Below are 27243 nucleotides of genomic sequence, written 5' to 3'. Positions count from 1 at the left end.
ACTTCTCTGAGTCGTTTCTTCTCTGTCTTTTCCTCCGACTCTTTCTCAACTTTCCCCTAGAATTTAGAACTTCTCTTTTGTTCCTCTCTTGGCTCAGGTTTGATGTCTCAGTCTCTTTCACATCTAAACCTGATAACAAAATAATGTCTGTTTTGCAGGTTCTTGCAACTATGGAAAGACTGGAGATAGTGAACAGCTTTCAAGAGTTTGTCCAAATATTCAGTCAATTTGGAAATGAAATGGTGGAGTTTGCACATCTTACTGGAGATAGACAAAATGTATGTGTTTACCATATTTTAAAATCTTGAGATACATTTATACTTTTCAATTTGGATAGAGGTGTGATCTTTGTGATCATTTGGGTTGGTTTTTTTTGCTTATTAAATCTATAACCTTGCTCTTGAAAGCCTTTCATAAATAAGCCAGGATAAAGTAAATAGATCTGTATGCCTTGTTTTGCTCACAGATAACAGTTAAATATTTTCCCACCTCACACACTGGGAAAGGTCATACTTGCCTTCAAGGCCCAATTCAAGTACTTCCTCTTTCACAGAACTTTCCATTTGACTCTTCTACAAGGGCTCAGGCAAATAAATGAGTCATCATACATATCCTGATAGTATTTTGTTATATATCTCTTATTATTCTTTCTGTAATTTTTTATATATTATTCTGTTATTATATCTTTCTATAATTGTTCTATATTAGATTAATAGTAATAACCCAAGCATTGGATGATTTGCATTGGCTATATGTTAGCTACTTAATATTCATGATTTCATTTAATTCTCAGAACATCCGTATAAGGTAGGTGTCGTTATTACTGTTTCACATGTGAGGAAACTGAACTTGAGCAGATAATAAAGTTTCCCAAGGTCACTTTTCTAGCAGGTTGAACTCAATTATGTCTGATTCTAAAGCCTGTAGTTTTCAAACCGCACCATGATATTAGTTCTTTGTAGGTCTGTTCCCCAATTCAGACTGTAAGTTCTGAAGTTTAGGGAGGTGGAAAACCATGTCAAATCCAGGATTGACTTTTTCTTGTTGTTGGGGTACTTGTGCATGAATTTATCCTGTCAAGTTAAATATATGATTGATCTCTTCTTGAGATGCTTTGGTATAGTCCCATAGGCCATGGTTTTGGGCGTGAACTTTCCTGGTTGTAGCTGGAGTTGGAAGGTGGGTATTGGCCTGGAAAGTGGCAGGCTGGATTATATGCTTCACTTAGTGCTTCTTGGACATCTGGGTTTAATGAGGCCTGTGTTTCGTCCCGTGGACCAGCCCTCTAACAGATTGAGATGCCATCTTTCTGGATCACTTGCTATCACCATACAATATATGGTGTAATGTATGGCTTACAAGTGTTATGTATACACACTTGATGCATTGTCAACTAGACCCACAGGTTTTTTTGGTAGAAGTCCTGTCCAGTATGTTAAGGACAAGGAATGGATGGAAATTCTGGAAGTGACCTCAACCTTTATTTTTGAAAGATACTCCTGATGGCTGATAATCACATGTAGGATACAGTCCTTTGGAATGTTACCTTGTGACCTGAATTAGCTTTGGAGTTTTTTGCAGTTTCTCATTTACTAGATGTAACTTTGCTTCTTTCTTTCCGATTAAAGAAAGCTGTATTGGGATGCAAGTGAATGAGAGTGATATTATTATAGGGATAACTCTGAATCCACTCTCATTTATTAAAACAAATAAAAGGAAATCACTTTCAAACTTTAGGTCTTTGTTATTTGTAAGAAAAGGCTTTTCATCCAACTGACAAGTGAGGAAAAAAATTGACTAATGTGACAGGTGAAAATCTTATGTAATCCAAATTTCAGCATCCATAAGTAAAGTTATTGGAACACACCCATATTAATTTGTTTATGTATTGTCCAGGGTAGCTTTCATACTACCACTGGCAAAATTAATTAGTTGTTTCAGAGACCAAATGAACCAGAAAGCCTCAAAAATTTATTATCTGGCCTTTTATTGAAAATTTTTGCTGACCCCTGATTTAGATGGTTACCAAACTACTATGAGAGTATTTGGTTATAGATTTAATCAGCAATATTTGGAGATCTTCTGTGATAGCACACATTCATATCAAGGGCTATATGAAGAGAAACCAAATGAAAAAAAACCAAACCCAAATACAGTGCCTACTTCAGAGTTTATATTCTAATTGGGGAAAATTATATGCCCAAGAAACATCTTAAGAACATTTTAGAGCAGCATATTGGCTAAGTTTAGGATTAAAACAACAACAACAACAACAACAACAACAAAAAACTTGAGATGAATATGCACTTAGATGAGATTAATCAGACATGATCCCTGAAAGAGTTGACTTCTGAGTATCTATTTTGAAGGAAATAATAGTCCACACATGCTCAGTAAATAAGTCACTTTTAATTAAGTAAAGCATAGGATGGTTGTTTCTGGTTGGGAGTGAGGTGTGTTCACATGGGCAGAATGTCAGGTGTGCAGGCCACCAGAATGTGAGCCACATGGCAGCCTCTCCCTAGGTCTCAGTTCCTGGCTGTGCTGCCCTTAGTAAGGGCAGCTGTTTCTTTCTATTCTATTGTGTTGATGTATTTACATTGAAGTGGTGACATTTTATAAAACATTTATTCTGGTTTTTTTTTCCTACTTTGTCACTTTTTTAAAACAATGTTACTTAATTGTTGAGTATTGCTATTATGGAGTAAATTATTTCTCAAAAAATTGAGTTGTTTACAGGATCCTAGACTGCTCAGTGGTTTTATTCCATGTTTAGGACTTGAAAGATGAAAAGAAAAAGGCAAAAATGGCAGCAGCTAGGGCAGTTCTTGAAAAGTGTACAATGATGCTTCTCACAGCTTCAAAGGTAAGAAAATTTTTGTTTTACTGTGTTGTAAATTAATTTGAAAACCTGATTAAATGCATCTAATTTATGTATTTTACACTTTAAAAAGATGAAAATGATAAATTGGAATATGGGCTATAATAGTTAAATTTCAGTTATTCTTTAACAAGAATGTTAACTACCATCCCCAGTTCCAAACATCAGGTAATCTGTGAGTCAGCTTTGAGCAACTAAGCAGAAAATGGCTTATTAAGTGCTGTGAATGGAGGCCTGTCACACACGGTCACTGCCTGTGGGGTTTTGCTAGTCTCAGTGGGGAGCCAGCACATGTGCTCTAGAAAAAGCTAGGCAAGTTAGAATCTGTTAAGTAACAGTGGAGTATTAAGTCAGCCCTTAGCTTGTTTATTCTGTAAATTCATACCTCTAAGTCCTTATTCTACTTTTAACAAAATTGTCAATCAAGAGCTTGTAATTTCAAACAGCAGTCGGCCAGCAAATTGGTACGATTCAAGAAAGAACTAGTAAACATCTCATTAGCAGTTTGTTTAGGATCGCCTTTTCTGCTCGGAATATTGCCTCCATGCTAGGATCAGTGAAGCCACAGAAACAGGATTCGCTGGAGTCTGCTTGGAAGGCTCTGTTCATAGCTAGGCCCTGGAGTAGTTTTTCCTTTACATCGTTTTTTAAAAGTCAAAGATGCATCCACAGTCATAAAACATCTGTTCATTTTTCCTCATTCTTTTTTAGCTCTTGCACATATTAGGCAACATTTTAAAAGTTTTAATCATGATGAAGATATAGGGTTGTTTTTTTTTTTTCAAAAATTTTAAGTAAACATACTAAAGTATAAAGATATAGTTTTGCACTCTGCCTTTTTCACTTAACCTTGCTGTCGCTTTTTACTCATCCTACTTCCACTTTAGTGAGGAGAAGCAGCTGGGTGAGCCAGGGACACGGGAGATTTTGGTAAAGAACCATTTTTATTAGCATGGCATATTCTCTGTAAGATTTTGTGTCTTATGATATGGGCCAAATCTTAACATAAAATTTTTCAATTGTTTCAAAGACGTGTCTCAGGCATCCCAACTGTGAATCAGCCCATAAAAACAAAGAAGGAGTATTTGACAGAATGAAAGTGGCATTGGATACGATAATTGAAATTGTGACCGAATGCAAACCAAATGGAGAGACTGACATTTCATCTATCAGTATTTTTACTGGAATTAAGGAATTCAAGGTAAGAATAGAGAGAATATATTTTGTTTTTTTCTTGCCATTTCAAAGAAGCATCATTATATGTAGTATCCATAGTTTTGTTTAATATTTTAGCATAGATACTTCACAAAGGCAGATATTTGTCTTTAAAACAATGCCACAGTGTACAAACTTAATATTCAGTAACATAAAGCTTAGTGTAGTTTGTACAGAGAACACTGGTCTAGGGTTATAATAGCTGCTCTGGCCCTGTTTAGCTGTATGGTTTAGCTGTAGCCTCTTGTCCTCTGTTTAGAAGTGTTCCTTTCCCAGCTCTAGAGCAATGCCATACCATCATGGATGATTACAGACAGCAGATCTGGAATCTGCTGGAATCCCTGCTCTTCCTTGTGCTATAGAATAGATACTTTGAGACTGTAGTAATAGTGATAGCATTAATGATACTTAAAAATTTTAAGTGAACAATAATACATGCTAACATTTATCAAGCACTTATTCTGTGCCAGCCCTGTGCTTTAAATGCGCATGTGTGTGTGTGTGTGTGTGTGTGTGTATCTCAATCTTACAAGAACTATTATTATTATTCCCATTATACTGTTGAGGAGACTGAGAAACAGAGATTAAGTAACTTGCCAGCTAGAAAGTACCACAGTTAGGATTTGAAAGTTGGCAGCCTGACTCCAGAATCCCCACCGTTTCAGGGCGGAACTCATGACAACTCAGAGATGGTGACAGTGCTCGCTCTTTAGTGGGAGCAGTGTCTAGTCGGGAAGACCCAGGAAATTGTCTAACACAACTCCCTCATTTAATAGGTGGGAAAACTGAGAAGTTCTCTCATACGCTGAGGGTTACCTCCCTCTCTAGTAGCCGGGGCTGTGACAAGGGTGGTATTCTTCCCATCTAAGTAGGAACATGGGGTGGAAGAAAGTAATGGAAAGGACACTTATTTTTAGGCGTCATGCTCTCAATAAGTATTTTTTCATTTAATCTCTAACTTCCCTTTTAGACGCATATTACTATACCCATGTTTTTGAGGAGGAAAGCTAATATGTGGTAGAACCCTTGTTTAGAACCAGGACTTTCTGATCCCAAAGTCCATGACCTTTCAGTTTACACCTCTGAGTCTGTTTATATGCTGTCTGTCCTACTCCACATCTCCTCCTGAGGGGGAGGAAGCTACAGGGACCAGTCATTCTTTCAGAGTTTTTATTACTGAAAGGAATCTTAGAGATAATTTTTCTAATTCCCTCTTTTTGTTAAGGCTGAAGGGATAGATGTCAAAGGTCAAAGGATAATAAGGAAACAAGTAGGGGTAGAGCCAGGTCTTTGGCCTCTTGATGCTGCATTTCCGGTTCCAGGCCAACTAGGGGCAGCGTGGTACCTGTGGCCGCTGCCGACAGCTCCAGCTGCTGACCTTTTCGCCAGCAGGCGTTCTGCAGAGCAAAGCGGTCATGAATAGACTCAGTCTCACTGTCAGTGGTTATCTTCTTTGCATCTGTAGAGGGAAACTGGATACTTTATTTGTTACTTGGAATATATGAACAGATCTTATGAAAACATACAAATAAGTGGCTTTCAAAAAAAACTCCACTAAGTTGCTGTTTAAAAGCATATAAATGTTCTCTTTAAAGGAAAATAAAAAAGTTTGACATAAATGGTATGTGGACTGATTTTTATGTTGTAATTCTGTTTAAATCCTCAAATTCTCAGGTTCTCATTGTCAATTCCATACCTCACTTTTATCCATGTTCTTTCCTAGCTTAAGAAAAGAAAAATCCTGTCTCCATAGAACAGAGTGATTACTGGAGATAACTTGGGCCAGGAGGAGAAGGGGAAGCTATTACTTCCCTGTGGCCTCTCGACCTTCCCAAATCTTGGTATTTTCAGGGATCATGTTAAAATGGGTCATATGTAAGGATTAATTTGGAATGATAGTTGTGAAAGGACTTTAAAGTGTGAAACAAATATAAGTTATCCTTATCAGCGCAAGAATTGTGCCCACAATCATGATCATCACCACCTACTGCCTCTCAGCCCAAGTTGTTTCTGTGACATATTTCAAGGGCTAGAGGTTAAATAAGGTTGAAGTGACATAGCATATCTCAGAAAGCTGAGAGAGAGAAAATTGTACTAGTGAACATGTGTTTGTCACACATTCAGGGAACTCTAAGCACAGGCTGGCTGAAGTGAAAGGAGGTTTAGGAGCTCAGAGAGATGAGATAGACTGTTAGAAAGGTATGTAAAGACAAGACCCTGGAAGGTTTTGTGTTATGCGGTACAAGTTTGGGCTTGGTTTTATAGGTGTTGAGCCAATTAGAGGGAGGTGGCACTATCTGAAGAGGTATGTTTTAGAAAGATGATTGAGCTCCCCTGGTAGAGAATGTTTTGGTCAGGGAGGTACTGTTGGGGACATAAGACAAAATGTAGGGAGACTAGTTTTGCTGAATTAATGAAGGAAAAATTGATGCCTTTCCTAGTCCCTTCTGTACCCCATACCTTCCACACCATTCCCCCTGGGCTCAACACATTCATTTTTGGCTGTAACATCTTCCAGGACTTTGCCTTGGCGTTTTGTCAGATACAAATCCTTTACCTGGAAGCTGGTTCATTTTTCCTACCAGTTGCTACATGATAATGCTCCTTCTGCCTTAGTATTCATTGATCTTATAGAAATGCTTTGTTAACGACTATAGTAATAAAGCTCCCCACGGCCGTTGGTGGCTCTCGAGCAATGTGTCCTCCTGGGTTAGTGGACAATAAAGTCATCCCTGGATGCTGTATTTCTCCTGAGCTTTCAGACAGGGAAAGAAATTGCTAGCGTCTTCCTGGGCCCTGGGAGAAAGTACAGCCCATCTGGTTAGGTGGGAATGTTGACTCATGTGGATGTATATCCTTTTTGTTCTCAGATGGATATTGAAACTCTTCGGGAGAATCTTTATTTTCAGTCAAAAGAGACTCTCTCTGCGATGCTGGACGCCCTCTTGGAGCGCACGGAGGACTTTACTGATTGTGCCTATACCAGCCACGAGCACAGGGAACGCATCTTGGAACTGTCAGCTCAGGCCAGGATGGAACTGCAGCAGTTAATTTCTGTGTGGATTGAAGCTGTAAGAGCTTTATTTCATCAAAGTAAATCTTCTGTAATAGCTTTTCCCTGGAGCCCTGAGAGTTGTGGCAGGCGCCGTCACCACCAAGAGTGTGAATGTGGTCCAGAGTGGACCAAGGGTGTCTCATTCCTTTTCTGCCCCCTACTTGGCCAGAGCATCCTTCCCATCAGCACTCACTGTATTCAACATTTCTAGGCCTGTTGTTTCTCATCCTGGCCAGTCTGGATTCTGTGCCACCATCACCATGACTATTTCACCCTTTCGTCCCCACTCTTCCACCAGACTCACCTCTGGAAAATTCCTCCCCACAATGCTTCTTCAGAGTGAAGAGCAGAGGTTCAACCAAGCCTAGAGGTTCTTGGAACCTGAGTCTTACTGCTGGAGCCGTTCAGATGTGCACAGTTCTTAACTCTGAGGACAGCTGATTTACAGACACAAGGATTTAGAAAACTTACTGAGGTTTAGACGCAATGAAGACCAGGGTAGATCCAGCTGTCAGGTGAAAGATTTTTCCCTCTCACACAGATTCCTGGTCTCAGACTGGCGGGCAGCCACTTTAAGAGCCTTAAACAGGCTGCTGGTGCGCTTCAGACGTGGGAGTTATTTGGGCAAGAGTGGCAAGGACTGACAGAAGTGGTGCAACACAGGAGGTGTGCACCCAGTCTCTTCTAGAGCGTGGATTACAGATTTGAAAGGTAGAGCCCTGAGACATGTCTCTGGCACCATTTATTTATTTATTAGGCCTAGGATATGTCAAAAAAGTATTTAACATGGTTTACAACATACAGCATGGATAGAACAAATCTGGAAATCATGGACAAAAGCTTAGCCAGTAAAGATGAAGAAGGGTGAATGTGCCTGAGAGAGTCCAGCAGTCTGCTTCCTTGTGAAGAGATTGATTTATGAATGAAGGGTTGTATAAATCACAGATTTCCCTCATATTTTCTTGGCATCACAATATTGCAAATGCTCATATTAACAGGGAAACTTAACTACGGTAGAATGGTGTCAGGGATAAAAGCAGTATTTTGTGTTTAGTTTGAATTGTCTATGTGATATCTAATCTGAAGTGTAGATTGCTTCAAAATTAAATTTTAAGCCCAACATGCAATATAAAGAGTTTCTGTGAGGAAACGCTCTCTGTGTTGGGAATCCATTTCTATCAATACTTAAATTTGCAGTTAGTACCTTTCACATGTTTCACAAGCACTTGGATCTCTGATTCTGCATGTCAGATGTATTTTTCATTCATTCACTTTTTCAGCAGTTGTCACTGAGTGCCTTTTATATGCCAGGCAACGAAAATCTGCAGATGAATAAGATAAAATCTTTGCCTGCAAGAATATTGCAATGTAGAAAAATGTGGGAAGGTGTGAGACGAGTACAAAAACCTTTGTAAGTGTCCTAAGAGAAAGTACAGATCATGTGTTGAGAGGGTTTGAAGGAGGTTGAATTTGTATTTATCTAGAGGAATCAAGAAGCTTCATGAAGAGATTGACATTTAACTGATTTATTCATTCAAAGAATTGAATACCTGCTACCTTCCATTTGCTGTGCCAGGTATTGTGCATTCAGTGGTGAGCAAAATAAATGTGATCCCAGCCTTCACAGAGCTTACCAAGGCCTAGTGAGGAAAATAGACTTTAAACAACAACAACAACAGAAATCAAAAGTACATATGTAATTGCAAACTAGGATGATTACTTAGAGAAAAGGTTAGAGAGGGTAAGAAGAGGGTCTAATCTAAACTGTGTGATCTAAGAAGGCCTTTCTGAGAAAGAGACATTTATGTAAGGACTTGAAGACGAATAGGGTTTTAATTTTTATCTAGGTTAAGAATGAAGAGATGAGAATTCCAGGCAGAAGATAAAACAGATTAGTTTTAGACATGATAAATTTATTAAAGAAAATTAGATTTAAAAAATTCACCTGTTTAGAGTAGAAAAATGTAACTAAATAACTAAAATTCTCTTTTCCACTCTAACCATAAACAGGTGAATTTTAAAAATCTACTTTTCTTATAGTTCACAGATGATATTAAAATTTTATTATGTTTGTAGTTTGAGTAAAATTGGAATTACAAGATGAAAAAGATAACTCTTCACATGTACTTTTAAAACTTTTTAGCAAAGCAAGAAAACAAAGAGCATCGATGAAGAACTGGAACTCGCTATATTGAAAATCAGTCACAGCCTCAATGAACTTAAGAAAGAAGTAAGTATAGTTTGACATCTAGCCTCTTTTAATTCTTTGCAAGTTGTCATGTTGTATGGTATATATAAAATGCCTTAGCATTAGTATGTGCCTGTGCCCAGAAAATGTTTGTAACGTTTTCCTTTGACCTAGTTATTTTGAAGCCACTGTTTTATTAGTGCCATCATTCTCAAAGCTTGTACACAAATATTTATAACAGCCCGAAACTGGAAACAATCTAAATTTCCAGGGAATTCCCTGGTGGTCCAGTGGTTAGGACTTCACGCTTTCACTGCCAAGAGCGTGGGTTCAATCCCTGGTTGGGGAACTGAGATCCTGCAAGTGACGTGGTACGGTCAAATAAATACATAAATAAATAAATATCCATCAACAGGGGAATCAATAAATGAATTTTGGTATAACTATCAAATGCTATTCAAAAAAAAGGAACACTATCGATACGGGTAACAACATGGATGAATTGCTTAAACGTTACACTGAGTGAAAGAAGTCAGACACAAAAGTGTGTGTGTGTAATTCTGTTTAGAAAAAATTCTTAAAAAGGCCAAACTGATTTATAGTGACAGAAACCAGGTCAGTGACTGCCTGGGGTCAAAAGTAGGGGGGTGCTTCCCTGTTGGCACAGTGGTTGAGAGTCCGCCTGCCGGTGCAGGGGACGCAGGTTCGTGCCCCGGTACGGGAGGATCCCACATGCCGCGGAGCGGCTGGGCCCGTGAGCCATGGCCGCTGGGCCTGCGCGTCCGGAGCCTGTACTCCGCAACAGGAGAGGCCACAACAGTGAGAGGACCGCGTAACGCAAAAAAAAAAAAAAAAAAAAAAGTAGGGGGATACTTACTACAAAGGGGCATGGGAGAACTTTTTGTGGTAATGGAAGTGTCGTAAATATTGATTATGGTGGTAGTTACTTGGGTGTAAATGTTTGTCAAAACTCATCGAACTGTACCCTTGGTACATTTTGTTGTATATAAATTATACCTTAATAAAGTTGATATTTTAAAATGTTCTTTTGGCTGTGAAGATTTCCCTGTTCCCTGGATGAAAACTTTATCATCTAATGACTTATTTGGTCACTCTTAGGTAATTGAAAGTCACTTTAAGTCAGGGCTTTGTGAACTACAGCCAGGCTGTTTTTATAAATAAAGTTTTTTTGGGGGACACAGTTCTGCCCATTTGAGTTGGGTAGTTGCGACTATGTGGCCTGAACGGCCTAAAACATTTACTCTCTGGCCCTCTACGGAAAATGTTCATCAATCCCTGCTTTAGGTCATAAAACACAAACTCAGTTCAAAAATGAGAATGTTCGTTCCAATATATTAATCAGTATTTTGATTCATTCAGTTGTAGGGCTTTGCTCCTGTTCCCCACTCCTCTAGCTCGCCTAGGGCTTTTGGGGGAATTGTGGTCTCTTGTCTCTTTTTCAGGCCCTTCATCCCCTATTATCTAGCTTCTGTTCCAGATCTTTGCCAGGTTGTGGCACAGGGAAAGAAGAGAGGAAGTGGGGAGTTCTTAGTGATTGGTGCCCTTACGAGATGCACTAGGCTCGAAGATGTTTAAAGCTGACTTTCTCTGTCGTGAATACTTGAGTGTGCTCTTCAGAGGCTCTCCTGGTGCCTCCCCTGACCAGCCCCTTACTTTGTAACTTCTGTGCCACTTTGCTCCCTCCATTTTGGGGTGTGCCTGGGAGGGGACTCACAGCGAGCACCAGAAAGGCCCTCCTCACAAAAACTTTTCTTCTTACTTATCTCTAATTTCTTTGTTCTTTTATATTTTTTAAGAGAGTCAAGGGCTCAAGAGAATGAATTGGTTTGGGGGAGTTTCATATATAAATTATCTGGTGATGTTTCATTGACCTCTGTTGAAACCTTCATTTTAACATCCTATTAAACATTAGAAGGATATGGTCTTCTATGGTTTAAAAAAAGCCTACTCATTTTTTCCAGCCTATTCAATTTTAACTAAACTATTGTTAAGACTGTGACTATCAGTTGAAGATAAAATCTTTTTTTTTTTTTGTGGTACGCGGGCCTCTCACTGCTGTGGCCTCTCCCGTTGTGGAGCACAGGCTCCGAATGCGCAGGCTCAGCGGCCATGGCTCACGGGCCCAGCCGCTCTGCGGCATGTGGGATCTTCCTGGACCGGGGCACGAACCTGTGTCCCCTGCATCAGCAGGCGGACTCTCAACCACTGCGCCACCAGGGAAGCCCTGAACAAAAAATCTTTTGGTGATAGACTGAGTGGCTTTCCATAAGCTTCACTTTCCTTACCTCTGAAATGGATATAATAACATCAACCTAGAAGAATTTTTATAAGGATTAAGGGAGATAATGTCTGTAAAGCTACTTTCAGTACCTTGCACAGAGCAGGAACTTCATGTTTATTCACCCTTCTTCCTTTGGAGTTTATAAGTTGTCTCCAGAACCATTTGTAGTATTTACGTGACCTTGAACAAGTCACTCAGTCTCTAGGGACCTGTTTCATAGTTTGTAAAATAAAAGGCTGGCATTAGCTATTTTCTATGACCCTGATGGTTAAACAAAATCTTTTGAATTCTTACGTGCATTTAATTTCCAAAGGAAAATACATTTTAATGTCTTTGTTTCTGACTGTAATTATTCTCACTTGATTTCATGAAAGTGGACTACCCTATTGTTAATTTTGTACAAAGTCCTGCCGTTTGAATGGACATTGGATTACTTCCAGGAAAAAAAGAATCACTTCATTCAAATAGGCTTAATTAAAAATCAGATTTTCCTTAGGACAGTGTTATTAAAAATGATCTCTTTCTGGTGAACCCCCAAATAACCTGTCATAACATTTTTTTTAAAAGGCAGGATAAGGAGAAGAAAAGATTTTGGAGTTAATAGTATGCAGAGATGTTCAGTGAGAGTGAGCAGTGCTTAAAATCCATTCTGCCTAAAGTTAAATAAAACCTTGAGGTTTTCATTATCCTTTTATCCATCATTTCTCCTGTGACCCAAGAGTTAGACAGTAAAGCTGTGGATAGCAATATAGATAAACTGTGAGCCCCCGAGGAAGGGGCTGTGTCCTACTTGTTATGTATGTCCAGCCTTTAGTTCAGTTCCTGCCATAATGTAGGTATTTAATAAAATTTGTTGAATATATATTTTATGTATACATACATGTATGTGTGTGTGTATATATATATATATACACACACACACACACACACACACACACACACACACCCCTCAGCAGATCAAGTGGCACTGATATGAGGTTGCTACTCTTTAGTTTTTAAAGTACTCATGAGGTTTTTGGTCACAAAACCTTATTGTTTGTTGTCTTTTTTTCATTACCCTTCACTCCCCACATCTGCAGCTTCATAGTACAGCAGCTCAGCTGGCAGCAGATCTGGTAAAATACCACGCTGATCATGTGGTTCTCAAAGCATTAAAACTTACTGGAGTAGAAGGAAATTTAGAAGGTTTGGCTGAATATGCCTGCAAACTCACTGAACAGAAAGAGCGGCTTGTTGAGGTGAGCAATAGGTTGCTTGTTAAAGAAACTGTAGTTTAATGAAAGCTGTACTATCATCAGGTAATATTAACACAAATACCGTTTTTGGTTTACTCATAAGGACGTTTTCTCTCTTGCCTTTGGAATTTTAAAACTATCATGTTTATCTGTTCTGTTCTTACAACAATTTGTCCTCTAAAACAAAACAATAAAAAATGCTAGAACCCACAGATGCCCTTCTTAACCTTCTTCCTTATTCCATCAAAGAGATTAGATCTTGGAGTAGAGCAATGGAGATACATCGTATGACCTTGTTTGTATTTGAATCTTTTGAGTCTCAGCAGGAAAGAGATGGCACATTCAAATTAGGTTAATCTTAAGAGGGTTTAATAAAGGAGCCATTTACAATTGCATGGATAGGATGTGGGGAAACCATGAGAGTACAGGAATTGGGGTTAGTGACAGCAGAGCTGGTACTACTCCTACAACCAAATTAACAGGGGGAGTGAGTGGTTTCTGGAAACTGGAAGGGCACAGAGTCCTTCAGAGAGCCTTGAGTAGTTGTGGTTTTAGGACTAGACACAGACAGCCCACGGCAACCTGCAGGGAAAGAGCATGAGAATAAAGGCCCTTCCCCTCCTCATCCCTGCTGCTATATTGCTGGGGCTTCCCATTGGCCAAACACAGCTGTAGACCACATAGGTCAGTCTCCCAAGAAGGAAAAAGAGTGGATATGGAGGGACAAAGAGAAGACACTCAGCACAGTATTCCTTCTCGGAATCTCTTCTGTTCTGCCCAAATCTTTGTTATGTGTTACTGGTGCTTTACCTGCCCCTTTTGTTATAATTCCAATTATTGATTGATATTGTAAGCCTTCTACCTATTGAGAATGTCAGACATCTGCTAGTAAAGCAATGTATACTTAAGCCATGTACACGTGAAGAATATATCCCCTTGTCTATATGAGGTACATCCCAGCCAACATGTGTATTAATGCACAGATATGAACCACCTAGCTGTGTTCATATTATCTAATGTCCCCTGCTCACTGAATCTCACATACTAATGGTTAGAAGGAACTTTTAGACTAACTAAGCTAGCTTCCTCTCCTTTATTTGTTTACATCTGAAAACTACTAGGGAGCATTCTTAAAATGACTGTAGATACATCTCCTTTTTAAAATAGATCTGATACTGTTTTGTTTATAAATCAAGTATTATGACTGCAGGCAAACTTGCTAATTATAGGAATCCTGCAGCAAATCTTCTTAAAAAGTGAAAAAAAAATTTTTCCCCAATTTTCTGTTTTAAGGCTCAAGAAATTATTGAAAAATTATTTTCAAAAATTTTCATTGATCAGGCTCTTTACTCATTATATCAGTCTTGCCTAATCGAGTGTTATCTTCAGTAAAAGGTGTGTTAATTGACAGGGAGAAATGTTATTTGTTGGCAGAAAGAATGTGTAGCTTGTGGTAGCTGACATAGTTTAGCTGAGAGACCTTGGATAAGTCCTTCTCTGAGCCACGTTTCTTCATACGTAAAATATGTGGGCACTACAAGGTCCTTTCAGGATTCCTCTTGGTTCTAATATTCTGTGACCACCTTGCCATGATCAGATAGGAAGTAGAAACAGTAGGGTATATGCTAATAAACCCGTATTTGTTCCTGCTTTGCTCCTAGAGAATCCGTTGGTAACCAATGCAATATTATAATAATCTTATTAATGTACAAATTTATTTTTATAGGTTTTAATGTTTTATTTTCTTTGTTAATTACAAAATGATGCTATGTTTTGTGAAGAATGAGAAAGTTGAACTATAGAAATGGTTTTTTGTAGACCTGTCGATTGTTGAGACATGTGTCTGGGACAGAACCTCTTGAAATAACCTGTATACATGCAGAGGAGACATTTCAGGTGACTGGCCAGCAGGTATGATCAACAGCAGATCGTTCCTTCCATATTATGTTTTATCTGAGTGTCATAACAAATTGTGCACAAGGAAGACACAAATGGTTCTGCAAAACTACGGGCCAAATCTACTGAGCGAAATGAAGGTAATGGAATTTTTGTTGGTAGTGTGCCAGAACATTCCATTGGATTATCTGGTCGTCTGCCAAATTAGAGATTGGCCCATTTAATTGATGCCCTAGTTTATATCTATTTAATTGAAGCCATTTACAATACAGGTCGTTATAACATGTTTGAAAACTAAGTTATCATTATGTGATAAGCCATAAAAACACTCACATGTTTTGACACAATAATTCCTAAGGGCATAAGGAGATTAAAAGAAAAATAAAAACAATACTTGTTACATTACTTATAATAAGATTCAATTGGAAGCAAAATAACAATCTTAAGTTAGGCAAATCATGTATCATGATGTTACAGTAATAATTTTGATAACTAGAATTAGCAACATCAAAAAATGTTTCATTAAAATGTTATGTGACAAAAGCAGGATACAGACTTGTTTATATGCTATAATTGCTACTATATAAAATGTACATATATAAGAAAATGACTCTAAGAATGTGCAGAAATGAAAGTTCTGCTTGTTAGGGAGAATTGTGAGTTATTTTTTTCTGAATTCTCTATAATATGACTTCATTTTTATAATTTTCAAAAGCATTTTAACAATTGATATCGCATTTAATACTGTCTCTGTCAAATTAAGGGAAAAAGAGAGGGACAGAAGTTCCTTTTCCTTTTAGGTCTAAGCTTGAAAATACAATTTACCAGGTGTATTTGTTTCATTCATCATGGCAGCCAAAAGGACTTACTCCTTATTGTATTATTGGATGGCAGATGTCGAGCCCCTGGATTTATAGTTGAGAACAGCAAAAGCAGCTTAGAGACAAAGGTGGTGTGTGCCCTCTAGCAGACCCAAGTTGGATGCTGGAAGGATGTTTATGCTCCCCGTGGAGAACAGTATCAAAAGCTTCTCACGGAAACAGGAACTATCTGAGTGACGCTCAGCAGTGACCATCGGCTGAGCATTTTATTATAACCAGAGGATCTCTGTTTATTGGGAGAAACCAAGGCTTCAATATTTACTTGTCCATTTGGGAGTCATACTACTTGCCTTGGCCATAAATGTATTTCAGTAGAGCTAAAGTTTGACTCTCCTGCCATATACAATCGGCTCTTGTTATCCTCAGGCCCTGCTTGCTATTTGGTTGTAATTCTCTGCTTACTGTTTTCATTGCAGCAGGGATATTAGGAAAAGTATATTTTCTTTTGCAGGATGGTGATAGATAGAGCCTGCTGTCAATTTCTGTAACTTGAGAAGCTTTTTCTATTCCCATAGCCTCAGCTTTTATTCCTAGTCTTGACTATCGGTCTCACAAAGGGATAATTTAAGAAAACAGAGCATGCCTCTAGGAGAATTTATATTACTTCTGGATACCTCTGCTTTAGCAATGTCATTTTTATATTTCCTTTACAATGTTACAGCATATCCAGGGCACAGTGGAACAGTTTCCACGCTGTACAGTGGTTCCTGGTTGAGAAGGCGGCACTGCTGCATCTAGCTTGTAGTCCATGGTGAGCCATGTGCCCATGTTCCCTGAAGATGGGGAACCTTGTTCTACTCTGAAAGCTGCCACCTGCTTGTCAAGCCTGTGCCTGTGGGACTGTGCTCACCCAGGAGGAGCGCCTAGGTCTAATTCTCTCGAAGGCAGCCTGACTCTGACCATAGCAGTTTTTTTTTTTTAATTTAAGTACATTGATTTACAATGTTGTGTTAGTTTTCTAGTGTACAGCAAAGTGATTCAGTTTATATATATATATATTTTTTTTTTCTTTCTCATATTCTTTTCCATTACATATCAGTTTCTGAAACCTCTTCAGTGACTTCCTATCTCACTCAGAGTAAAGTCCATCTTTACTGCGCGTGTTTCTCCATCACGTGGCCATTGGTGACCTTCCTTTTTTTTCATGTCAGTCCGGTCACACTGACCTACTGGCTGTTGTTAAAATGTATCAGAACTGTTCCCACCTCATTCCCAAACGACTTTCCCTAGGTTTCCCTGTGGCTCCCTCACCTTCTTCAGTTCTTTGCTTACATGCCACCTTTGCAGGTGACCACCTAACTTAAAATACTGTGACTGCCTAACATCCTCCATCCTCCTTACCCTTTGTTTTTGTACATATCGTTCATCATCTAAGATATTTCATAATTTACTTACATGTTTTTAATTACCTGTCTCCCCACATTATAATATGAGCCCCATGAAGAGAGGAACATTTATTTGTTTCATTCACAACTGTTTCCCCAGCACCTGGAACATGGGTACAGTGCCGGGCATACAGCAGGTGAATGAAGAGTCATATATTAGTTACTTGGTATCTTTGAGTCTCAGTTTCTCCAGCTGTAAAATGGGAACAGTGCTTATTGAGAAGGATAGTATTTTGTTTTTGTGTTTTTGAGGATTAATACTAATGTGTATCAAGCACCTATCACAGTACCTCAAGGATATATCTACCATGTCCTCATAGGTGTATGCGTATGTTACTACTACTACCACTACTACCACCACCACTACCAGTACTAATACCGATTCTGCTACCTCTACAACTACTACCACTACTACTACCAGTACCAGTACTAATACCAATGCTGCTACTACCATCACTACCACTATCATCACTACGACTACTGCTACCACCACTACTGCCACCATTACTACCACTGTTACTAATACTACCACTACTACACCATCTCTTCTTCTGCAGTATACAGTACACTCTTTGTAGTCTAACTCTGAATTATGCTATGGAAATAACTTTGTTGAAACAGAACTTTCCTTGAATAAAGATAATTGCTCCCTGAATAAAGGCTTATATATAATAATGCCTGCTATTTATCTATAGATAAGATTATAAGAAACAGTAAGTTTTGTATGTCCATACTGCCCAACATAGGGCTTATGTGTGGAAATTGCTTTGTAGTTGTGTCATTGAGTGATTTGAACAGTACAGGCTTAAGTTTGGTTTCCAATATGATTCTGAGAGGTAAGATTTTGAAACTCACACCTGTGTATATTGTTTCTTTAGATAATTTCTGCTGCTGAAACTTTGACATTGCATCCATCTAGTAAAATTGCTAAAGAAAATCTAGATGTATTCTGTGAAGCCTGGGAATCCCAAATTAGTGACATGTTAACACTGCTGAGAGAAATCAATGATGTGTTTGAAGGAAGACGAGGTGAGAAACTGTCCGTATATTGAAATATGTTAGTATTTTAATGTAACTATTAGTTTTTTAATGTCAAACCTCAGATGCAAAATGAATAACTTGTTATTACCCAACTGGGTTATTTTTATAGTAAAGTATCTTCCACAAAAAATTATAAAAATGTTATTTGTCCTTCATTTTAGTATCAAAGCAGTAAAATTTGCTGTACAACAGTATAGTAGATTCCTTTGAATTAATATTAACAATCTAGTTTTCTTATTGAAATTGTCATTTTTATATTTCTTATAAATTGCTTTTTAGTTTTAGTACAAATGCTCTTCTGTAATACGATAATTCTCTGGTGTAATTCTACTAACTTCATAATGAAATGAATGTAGTTATTTGATTTTCAAATTGCTTTCCTTCCACTTGGATGGAATCTCTTTCCTTGATGACTACGTAATCTTGGAATATTTCCTTTGGTGGGTAAGTTCATTGGTATTTCTACAACATGTAGAATAGCACCATACAATATACAGAAGGCATAATTTTTACTCTTTATTTTAACATCAACTTGGAGTTTTGTTTATTTCCCATTGTACTGTGTATCCAGTTATCTATGTTTATGTGTTTTTATGTATTTCCTTTCTAATGGCTTCTGTTAGTGTCAAGCATGCTTGTTTTTTTAAATTAAAATGTCATTTAAAGTCATAATAACATCAAATTACATATTTATTTTTACTGAATATGAACATCTAAACATTTCATTTTTAAAAAAATACCCATTTAGGGTAATTGCTGATTTGCTTAAAAATCAGGGAATGGTAGACTTTAGAGATTACATAATTTGTAACGTGTAATAAATGCTTACCATGCTTCTGCATTTAAAGATTTCTGTGATAGCTAGTCTGAATGGCATATCATTTTGATGCTTTGATAAAGTACTTACAGCTGCATTTTTTTTTATAAATTTATTTATTTTTGGCTGTGTTGGGTCTTCGTTGCTGTGTGTGGGTTTTCTCTAGTTGTGGTGAGCGGGGGCCACTCTTCATTGCGGTGCACGGGCTTCTCATTGCCGTGGCTTCTCTTGTTGTGGAGCACGGGCTCTAGGTGCGCACGCTTCAGTAGTTGTGGTACAGGCTCAGTAGTTATGGCTCGCAGGCTTTAGAGTGCTGGCTCAGTAGTTGTGGCGCACAGGCTTAGTTGCTCCGTGGCATGTGGGATCTTCCCGGACCAGGGATCAAACCCATTTCCCCTGCATTGGCAGACGGATTCTTTTTTTTTTTTTTTTTTTTTTTGCGGTACGTGGGCCTCTCACTGTTGTGGCCTTTCCCGTTGCGGAGCACAGGCTCCGGACGCGCAGGCTCAGCGGCTGTGGCTCACGGGCCCAGCCGCTCCGCAGCATGTGGGATCTTCCCAGACCAGGGCACGAACCCGTGTCCCCTGCATCAGCAGGTGGATTCTTAACCACTGCACCACCAGGTGGATTCTTAACCACTGCACCACTAGGGAAGCCACGCTGCATGGGTTTTTATGTGAGGCAAGTTTTATATATTAAAAGGTAAATTGATATAACTGATCCATATTTAAAGAAGAATGATCACTTTGCCATAAGACTTGTTTAAGAAATGAAGAGAAGAAGCTTCCTGGTCTTTCTGAGCGCTAGACTAGCGTCCCCTACAGATAGACTAGAGTTGAAACAGGAAGATCCTATACTTATTTTTGGCCTACGTGGTCACTGTGGTTTCTTTTACTTTCAAACTGGATATTATGTAAATGATCTCTTCTTTAGGTTTGGGTCACCTGTCCCCCCCCCAAATCAGGGTTATCTTAACTTCCTAAGTGCTGAACAGAAGTTCCTCTTTAGGTGGGACACTGCTGCCTTTGATCAATGGGACACCCATTGTTTAACTGGTAGTATCTTGCTGTTCAGAGGCATCCTTACTTATGTGGGGTTAATTGAGATAGAGTTGCTTAATTTCTTTTATTGCCTTTTTTTTTTCCTGACTGTTATCATGAAGCTCATAAGATAGCTTTTCCGCAAAGAAGCCCAACTCTGAGTCAGCCACTGTTGACTGAACTGAGTCCAGTGACACAGTGCTGCTCTTCCTGTTCTGTATGGTTATTAGGACAAGGCTGCCTGTTTCCTCACACCTGCCCACTGCAAAGGACAGAGTGTATTCTTCAGATTCTGGTTTCTCTTTGCTACTGGTATAACTCATATTATAACTATTACTGGAAAACCTTTGCTCTATTTTAGCCACTTTAGTTCTGCTCTGCATATCTTTTTTTTTTTTTTTTTTTTGCGGTACGCGGGCCTCTCACTGTTGTGGCCTCTCCCATTGCGGAGCACAGGCTCCGGATGCGCAGGCCCAGCGGCCATGGCTCACGGGCCCAGCCACTCCGCAGCATGTGGGATCTTCCCGGACCGGGGCACGAACCCGCGTCCCCTGCATCGGCAGGCGGACTCTCAACCACTGCGCCACCAGGGAAGCCCTGCTCTGCATATCTTGACTCTTCTGACTAGGAAACTTAGATACGTTTGCAAGTATCAGTTAGCCAAGCAATTAAGTAGCAAACAACATGCTAAGCAATGAAAAAGAGCCTTTAGTGTTCGCATATTTGAAGTCCGTCTGAGAGCTAGGTTATTGTCCCCTTACCCAGAGACCCTTAGATTTCATAATAGGGCCTCCTGGGATTGTTTTAAGAACTCAAAGCTCAATATTTGTCTTCCTCCCTTTCTGCCTTCATCCAGTTCTGCCTTCAGGGAGGCCATGGCCTTTGTATTAGAAGGGACCTAGATCCAAAAGACTCCACCTTTCCTTAGTGATAAGTATGTATCAACATTTAGAATTTGAGATTATCTTAGACAAATAAACATCAAAAAGAAGCTTTCTCTCATAGCCTGCAGACTCTATCCCTTATTTAAGGAAGCTGAATTTCTTTTGTTATGTTTGAACCATCTTGAAGTTAATCTGACTAAGCTTCAGTTTATAGAGATGTACCAGGTTCCATAGCTCTGCACCTATTTTATTGCTTGGCAGACTGGACGCATGAGGTGCTGTTCACTGAAATGGGGCGAACAGGAAGAGGAACATGCTTGTGGATAAATATGAGCTTACTTGGGGGATGTATGAGTCGGGAACAAGGGAGTGATCCATCCAGACGAGATGCTGGGGCCATGATAGTGGAAATGAAGATAAGAGGACTGATTCAAGAATTTTATCAGTAATATTAGTATGATTTGATGATTAATTGAATGTAGAGGTAAGGGAGAGTTTGAGGGTAACAACTGGGTTTGGTCTAATCCAAATTCTAAAATACCCCCGTCTTACTCCTGAGGTTAGTTAATAATCTGCCTAGCCTTTAGTGGTTTGGGATTCATTTTAAGTGGGTCTGGGGACATGAATTTTTTTCTCATGGATCATGCCATATAAAGCCCCTTTCAGAACCAAAACTAATTATAAGAACTTCTAATAAGGAATAATATTGCACATCTTCAGTGAAATAATGAGGCTTTCCTGTCCTTGGGGGATTAGCTTTATTTTGTAGAGATGCAGAAAAACTCTGGATATTGAAAATGGACAGCAGTTAGGTTGTCATGAGAAATCATTTTGCTATCCTCATAAGCTGAGAGGGCCTTTGAACTTAATTCTGGACTTAATTTATCTGGAGGTGTAAACTCAGAAGTAAAGATGGCACAAGTGTCATGTTGATTTAGGGAGTATTAAACAAAGGATTTAGGGAGTATTAAACTTATAATACCCCTGTGAAGACAGTGCTTCAAAAACAATTCTGTACATCAAAGTCTGTACCAAATATATTTTTTTCATGTTCACCAACCAAATTACAATTTTATTTCTCAGTCACATGTAATTAATAGACTAAGTTATCAAAACTAATATGCTAACATTTCTGTTTATTTAATAATATTTTAAAAATTAAATGTGAATAGTAGAAAATTTGTTTTAAGTTATATATGTTATTTGTAGGAGAGAAGTATGGCTACCTTTCACTTCCAAAGCCAATGGTAAGTAGAAAACCTTTGTGCACTTGAGAATGTTTTTATTCAGAATTCAAATTATGCTCTTGTTGCCTATTGCTGCCCCCACGACCTCCAATGATTGACATGACAAAAAAAAAGTTAGGATGTTAAATGTTGACTGTTCAGGGGCTTCCCTGGTGGCGCAGTGGTTGAGAGTCCGCCTGCCGATGCAGGGGACACGGGTTCGTGCCCCGGTCCGGGAAGATCCCACATGCCGCGGAGCGGCTAGGCGCGTGAGCCATGGCCACTGAGCCTGTGCATCCGGAGCCTGTGCTCCGCAATGGGAGAGGCCACAACAGTGGGAGGCCCGCAAACCGCAAAAAAAAAAAAAAAAAAAAAATGTTGACTGTTCAGAATTGTTATTCTGAGTAGCAGTCTAGATGTAGCCCATAGTTTGATTATTTGTGTTAGATTTGAGGGATTGAGGGAATACGTAACAGATCTTGTGATTAATAAGAAGCCATAATCTGAAGTCAGAGGTCTTTTTGTTCTTCATATCTTGGGTCTAATTCACAAGGTCATGTTGGAACAATTTTATGCAAACTAATAACTTTCTTAATTTTCTTGATGAAAATAAGCCATTCTGTTTATATTTAGAGGCTTGAAATGCTTTATTTAGCTTTACACAATTGAAGCTGATGCATCTTGACTGCATTGCAAAATAGTGCCCACTAGATGGCAGGCTTGGTTACATTATTAAGATGGTTTCTGTACCTTTTCAGGCAATTCCCTTTTGGTCTTCATTAAACACTTTGATAATAATAATTTGTAAAAGTAAAAATAAAAATAAAGAAAACACAGCTAAATTTAAAAGAATAAGATGGGGTTGTAAGATTCTAAATAAAATAAAACCTAAAAACCTCTAGGGTATTCTTAACTTTCTTAAATGCTTTATAAGTTGCTTTATGCTAGACTAAGGAAGAAGATGCAGATGATGTGACTATACAAGGAGGAGCCGAAGAGATCATTGGTCATCTCTGTTTATTTTCTAATAAACCTAAGAGGCAGCCTGTGTGTGTGTGTGTGTGTGTCCATGCCTCTTTATAGATTCCCTGTATTTACTTTCCATCCTTTACCTTCTCCTATTTATTCTGTAGTAAACAGGATTAGAAAATTTCAAAAGGGCAATGTTAAATGAACAAATATAAAAGATGGGATAGGAAAAAGAGAAAAAGTTGAGGCTCTTCTATTCTGCAGTTAAACTGGTGACAGAATAGCTGGTCAGAAGCAATAAGTCATGGTAATAATAAGGGAAACAAAAAACGGAGAAGAACACATATACCTCAAAGCTATCTTCTTAATAAGCTAAGTGGGCACATGCGTGTTTTGTTTTATGATAATCTGTATTTTGTGTACATGTGTGTGAATATATACTCTGTGTGTGTGTGTGCGCATGCATGTGTGTGTGTGGATGGTTTAAATAAATGTTTCCTTTAAAAAAACAAATGGCTCCCTGCATCTCCTGGCCCTTCTATCTCTACTAGCCCAGCTGTTCTGGAACTCCTGCCCCAGCTAGGGGAGTTCCCACCAGATCTCAGAATGAGAGGAATGCCCAACTGGGGCTGCCATCTCCAGAGAACTTCTGGATATATTTTTCAAAGAAACATTGCTATTGGTAGTGGTTTCTACAAGTAAGTAAGCATCTGTGGGCCAGCCTGGTAACCTAACCAGTGTACAATGTTTTCTTCTCCCCTAGGGGCAATATATTCTGAGTTCTAAATAGCCTACGTAGAAACAAACTTGCTCTTTCAAATATAGGGGCCATCAAACATGCTGGTTCAAATATTAAATCCTAAATTCTAAGTATAATCTCCTATATAACCTGGCATATAGGATTAGGAATCTGGATATCAGTGAAACTAGGGTGCTGAAATTTAGCCCTCAAAAAGGCAAACTTGTTAAAGGAATTGAATTCCAGAGTCATAACATTAGGAATATATTGAAAGCTACATATAGTGATTAATTTTATTACATCATTTCCTAAGAATAATTTAACAGAGGGGCCAGGGAGGTTTGGGGGTATAATAATTGGACTATGAAAAGACTGCAGAAGTCTTTTTTTTAAATATTTATTTATTTATTTATATTTACTTTTGGCTGTGTTGGGTCTTCGTTTCTATGCGAGGGCTTTCTGTAGTTGCGGCAAGCGGGGGCCACTCTTCATCGCGGTGCGAGGGCCTCTCACTATCACGGCCTCTCTTGCTGCGGAGCACAGGCTCCAGACGCACAGGCTCAGTAGTTGTGGCTCACGGGCCCGGTTGCTCTGCGGCATGTGGGATCTTCCCAGACCAGGGCTCGAACCCGTGTCCCCTGCATTGGCAGGCAGATTCTCAAGCACTGCGCCACCAGGGAAGCCCTGCAGAAGTCTTTAAGTGTTTCTGGGACACAGATCTGCTTTCCCTAACTCCAGATTTCTAACTAACTACTTCTTCAAAGCTGAACGCACATATTAGTAGAGTATTTGCAATTACAGTTGACCCTTGAACAGCATGGATTTGAACTTTGGGGTCCACTTTTTTGTGCATTTTTTTCAGTAGTACATACTACAGTGCTACACCATCTGGGGTTGGTTGAATCCGCAGATGCAGAACCACAGACACAGGGGAACTGCGGGTACGGAGGGCTGACTGCGAGTTATAGTTAGATTTTCGGCTGCGGGCGGAGAGTCAATGCCCTTAAGCCCCACGTTGTTCAAGGGTCAACTGTAGTTGTTTGTTTTTACTTAAACAGTTTAATATAGTTTCAGTATGTACTGAAAATTTTTATATTAAAATTTTATTACAGGTACTTTGTTATGCTTTCTATGACTATTGCATTTCTTCATAATTAACTGTACCTATTTTTAAGATGCCCTAATCTTTTTCTTGTCACAGAAGAATAACGCAAACCTGAAATCATTAAAGCCAGACAAGCCTGACTCTGAGGCAAGACCTTTTTCTTTGCAGTAGTCTTACTTTTAATCTTCCTTTTACGTAATTAATGACTACATTGTTGTGATTAAAATGTATGTTTTGTAGGAGCAAGCCAAGATAGCAAAGCTTGGACTCAAGCTGGGTTTGCTCACCTCTGATGCCAACTGCGAGATTGAGAAGTGGGAGGATCAGGAGAATGAGGTTGTTCGATATGGACGGAACATGTCCAGCATGGCCTATTCGCTGTATTTATTTACTAGGTAAATGTAGTTACATTTCGATCTTTTAAAATGAATTTAATGATATCTGGTATAAAGAAAAAGTGCCATGTTACATCGGTAGGTTAAAGTCGGTTTCAAATATATGATAAAAAGCCTATAAGTAGTTCTTAGGACAATTAAGTGAATGCAACAAGAAGACATTTATTTAACTAGGATTTAGATTTAGAAGAGATCCTTGTCTAGGTTTGTGTACGATTCCTTCCATAATTTTGAAATAATTTTGCTTTCTGCATTTTGTCATTCCATATATCAGTGTCTCTCCCAGCCAGCATCAGTAAGTTTAGAAAACATGCCTTTTATATATACACTACCAAATGTAAAATGGATGGCTAGTGGGAAGCAGCCGCATAGCACAGGGAGATCAGCTCAGTGCTTTGTGACCACCGAGAGGGGTGGGATAGGGAGGGTGGGAGGGGGAGGTGCAAGAGGGAGGGGATATGGGGATATATGTTTACGTATAGCTGATTCACTCTGTTATACAGTAGAAACTAACACACATTGTAAAGCAATTATACTCCAATAAAGACAAAAAAGAAAAGAAAACATGCCTTTTAAATCTTTACACAGTGATGGATTATATACAGATCAAAGAATAGAGCCATGAGGTCTACCACCTCAATAGGATGCCAAACCTCCATGGATCAGTATTCATTATATAGCAGAGAATTTCCCTAACTTTACATTTACCTGACCTACATTCTCTGTCTTGTTCACCTTACAAGACTGTTGGTCAAACGCCTCAATGGGGCTTCCCTGGTGGCGCAGTGGTTGAGAGTCCACCTGCCGATGCAGGGGACACGGGTTCATGCCTCGGTCCGGGAGGATCCCACGTGCCGCGGAGCGGCTGGGCCCATGAGCCATGGCCGCTGGGCCTGCGCGTCCGGAGCCTGTGCTCTGCAATGGGAGAGGCCACAGCGGTGAGAGGCCCGCGTATCGCAAAAAAAACAAAACAAACAAAAAAACCGCCTCAATGAAGTCCGTGTCGCTCACATTTGTCTTCCATTATAATAATGGAAGACTATACATATGGTACAGTATTTCCATGCTGCTAAAATTTTTATCTGTTTTCTGCTCAATGACCTGTTCTAGAATTTTCTCAAGGAATAACTTCGAGCTTTTGGTTTTCTGATATCTATCTTTTTCATTTTTAGAAACTGGAAGATACTTGATATCTTCAGTGTTATGGCTTCTCTCCTACTTATTTTGATTTTGAAATTATAACCAGCAGTCGTTCACATCTGTATATTATTTCAGTAATCTGGAATGTAATCCATTTGGACTGGAGTCTTAAGCTCAGTTAAAGTAATTGGGATCTCTACAACTGTGTGGGCTTTTGGGCTCAATAAATAGCCCCTTTTCCCCACCAAAGTTCTGAACAAAATGAAAAAATAAGCAAAAGAATAGGCAGATGGGGCCAGTAACATTTATACTGATAAAGCTGATACTCAGTAATGAGGTTTATAGCCATAGGCAAGTAGGCTTTTAAAAATAATTCCTAGAATTAAGAAATCTTACCCTGTAGGGGAAGAATGTATCTCTTAAAATACTTGGAAGACTAGGTATATCCCAAAGGCACCTTTACTACCAAGAGAAAAAGGAGAAAAGAAAGGGCTACCATGTCTAATTTATTTTCACAAAGTCACCAAAAAGACTGAAAAGATCAATAAATGTCCAACCTCTTCTATGGGGTGAAATAAGTGAGAGAGCAGAGTGAAGTGAGGGATGCTGTGCTAGTGAAGATTCCTTCATATGGAAGGAAGATTAGGAGTGAGGAAGAAGCATTCATTCTTGTCTTTATGATGTCTTCTACCTTTTCAAGGGAAATGATTCCTCTGGAGGGTGAAGGAGAAATGATAGGAGTTGAATAATTTTGCCTCTGGTTAGCAGTCGTTTGTTAATATCTCTCCATATTTTCCAACATTGGAGACCTTTCCCCCCCACCCCCTTTGGTGGTTTCCTTCCTTTGTT

General features: G+C 39.0%; 1 protein-coding gene across 2 annotated transcripts in view; it reads left to right on the top strand.

Moving 5' to 3' along the window:
* The window catches only part of CTNNAL1 (catenin alpha like 1), a gene marked incomplete at both ends in the record, with an annotated part of 59407 nt that overhangs the window by 26105 nt on the left and 6059 nt on the right, over positions 1–27243 (top strand). For both annotated transcript variants that reach the window (XM_079706075.1, XM_079706074.1), the window contains 11 exons: positions 159–278; positions 2777–2866; positions 3912–4082; positions 6967–7167; positions 9295–9381; positions 12721–12879; positions 14695–14787; positions 17917–18067; positions 22030–22067; positions 24956–25006; positions 25100–25254. In XM_079706075.1, coding sequence (XP_079562201.1) covers positions 159–278; positions 2777–2866; positions 3912–4082; positions 6967–7167; positions 9295–9381; positions 12721–12879; positions 14695–14787; positions 17917–18067; positions 22030–22067; positions 24956–25006; positions 25100–25254 — 1316 coding nt within the window. The remainder of the gene's footprint in view (positions 1–158; positions 279–2776; positions 2867–3911; positions 4083–6966; positions 7168–9294; positions 9382–12720; positions 12880–14694; positions 14788–17916; positions 18068–22029; positions 22068–24955; positions 25007–25099; positions 25255–27243) is intronic.

This window comes from Hyperoodon ampullatus (assembly GCF_949752795.1).
Source record: "Hyperoodon ampullatus genome assembly, chromosome: 6".
Classification (NCBI taxonomy): Eukaryota; Metazoa; Chordata; class Mammalia; order Artiodactyla; family Ziphiidae; genus Hyperoodon; species Hyperoodon ampullatus.
The sequence above is the reverse complement of the archived record's forward strand: the minus strand, read 5'-3'. Positions and strand labels throughout refer to the sequence as shown.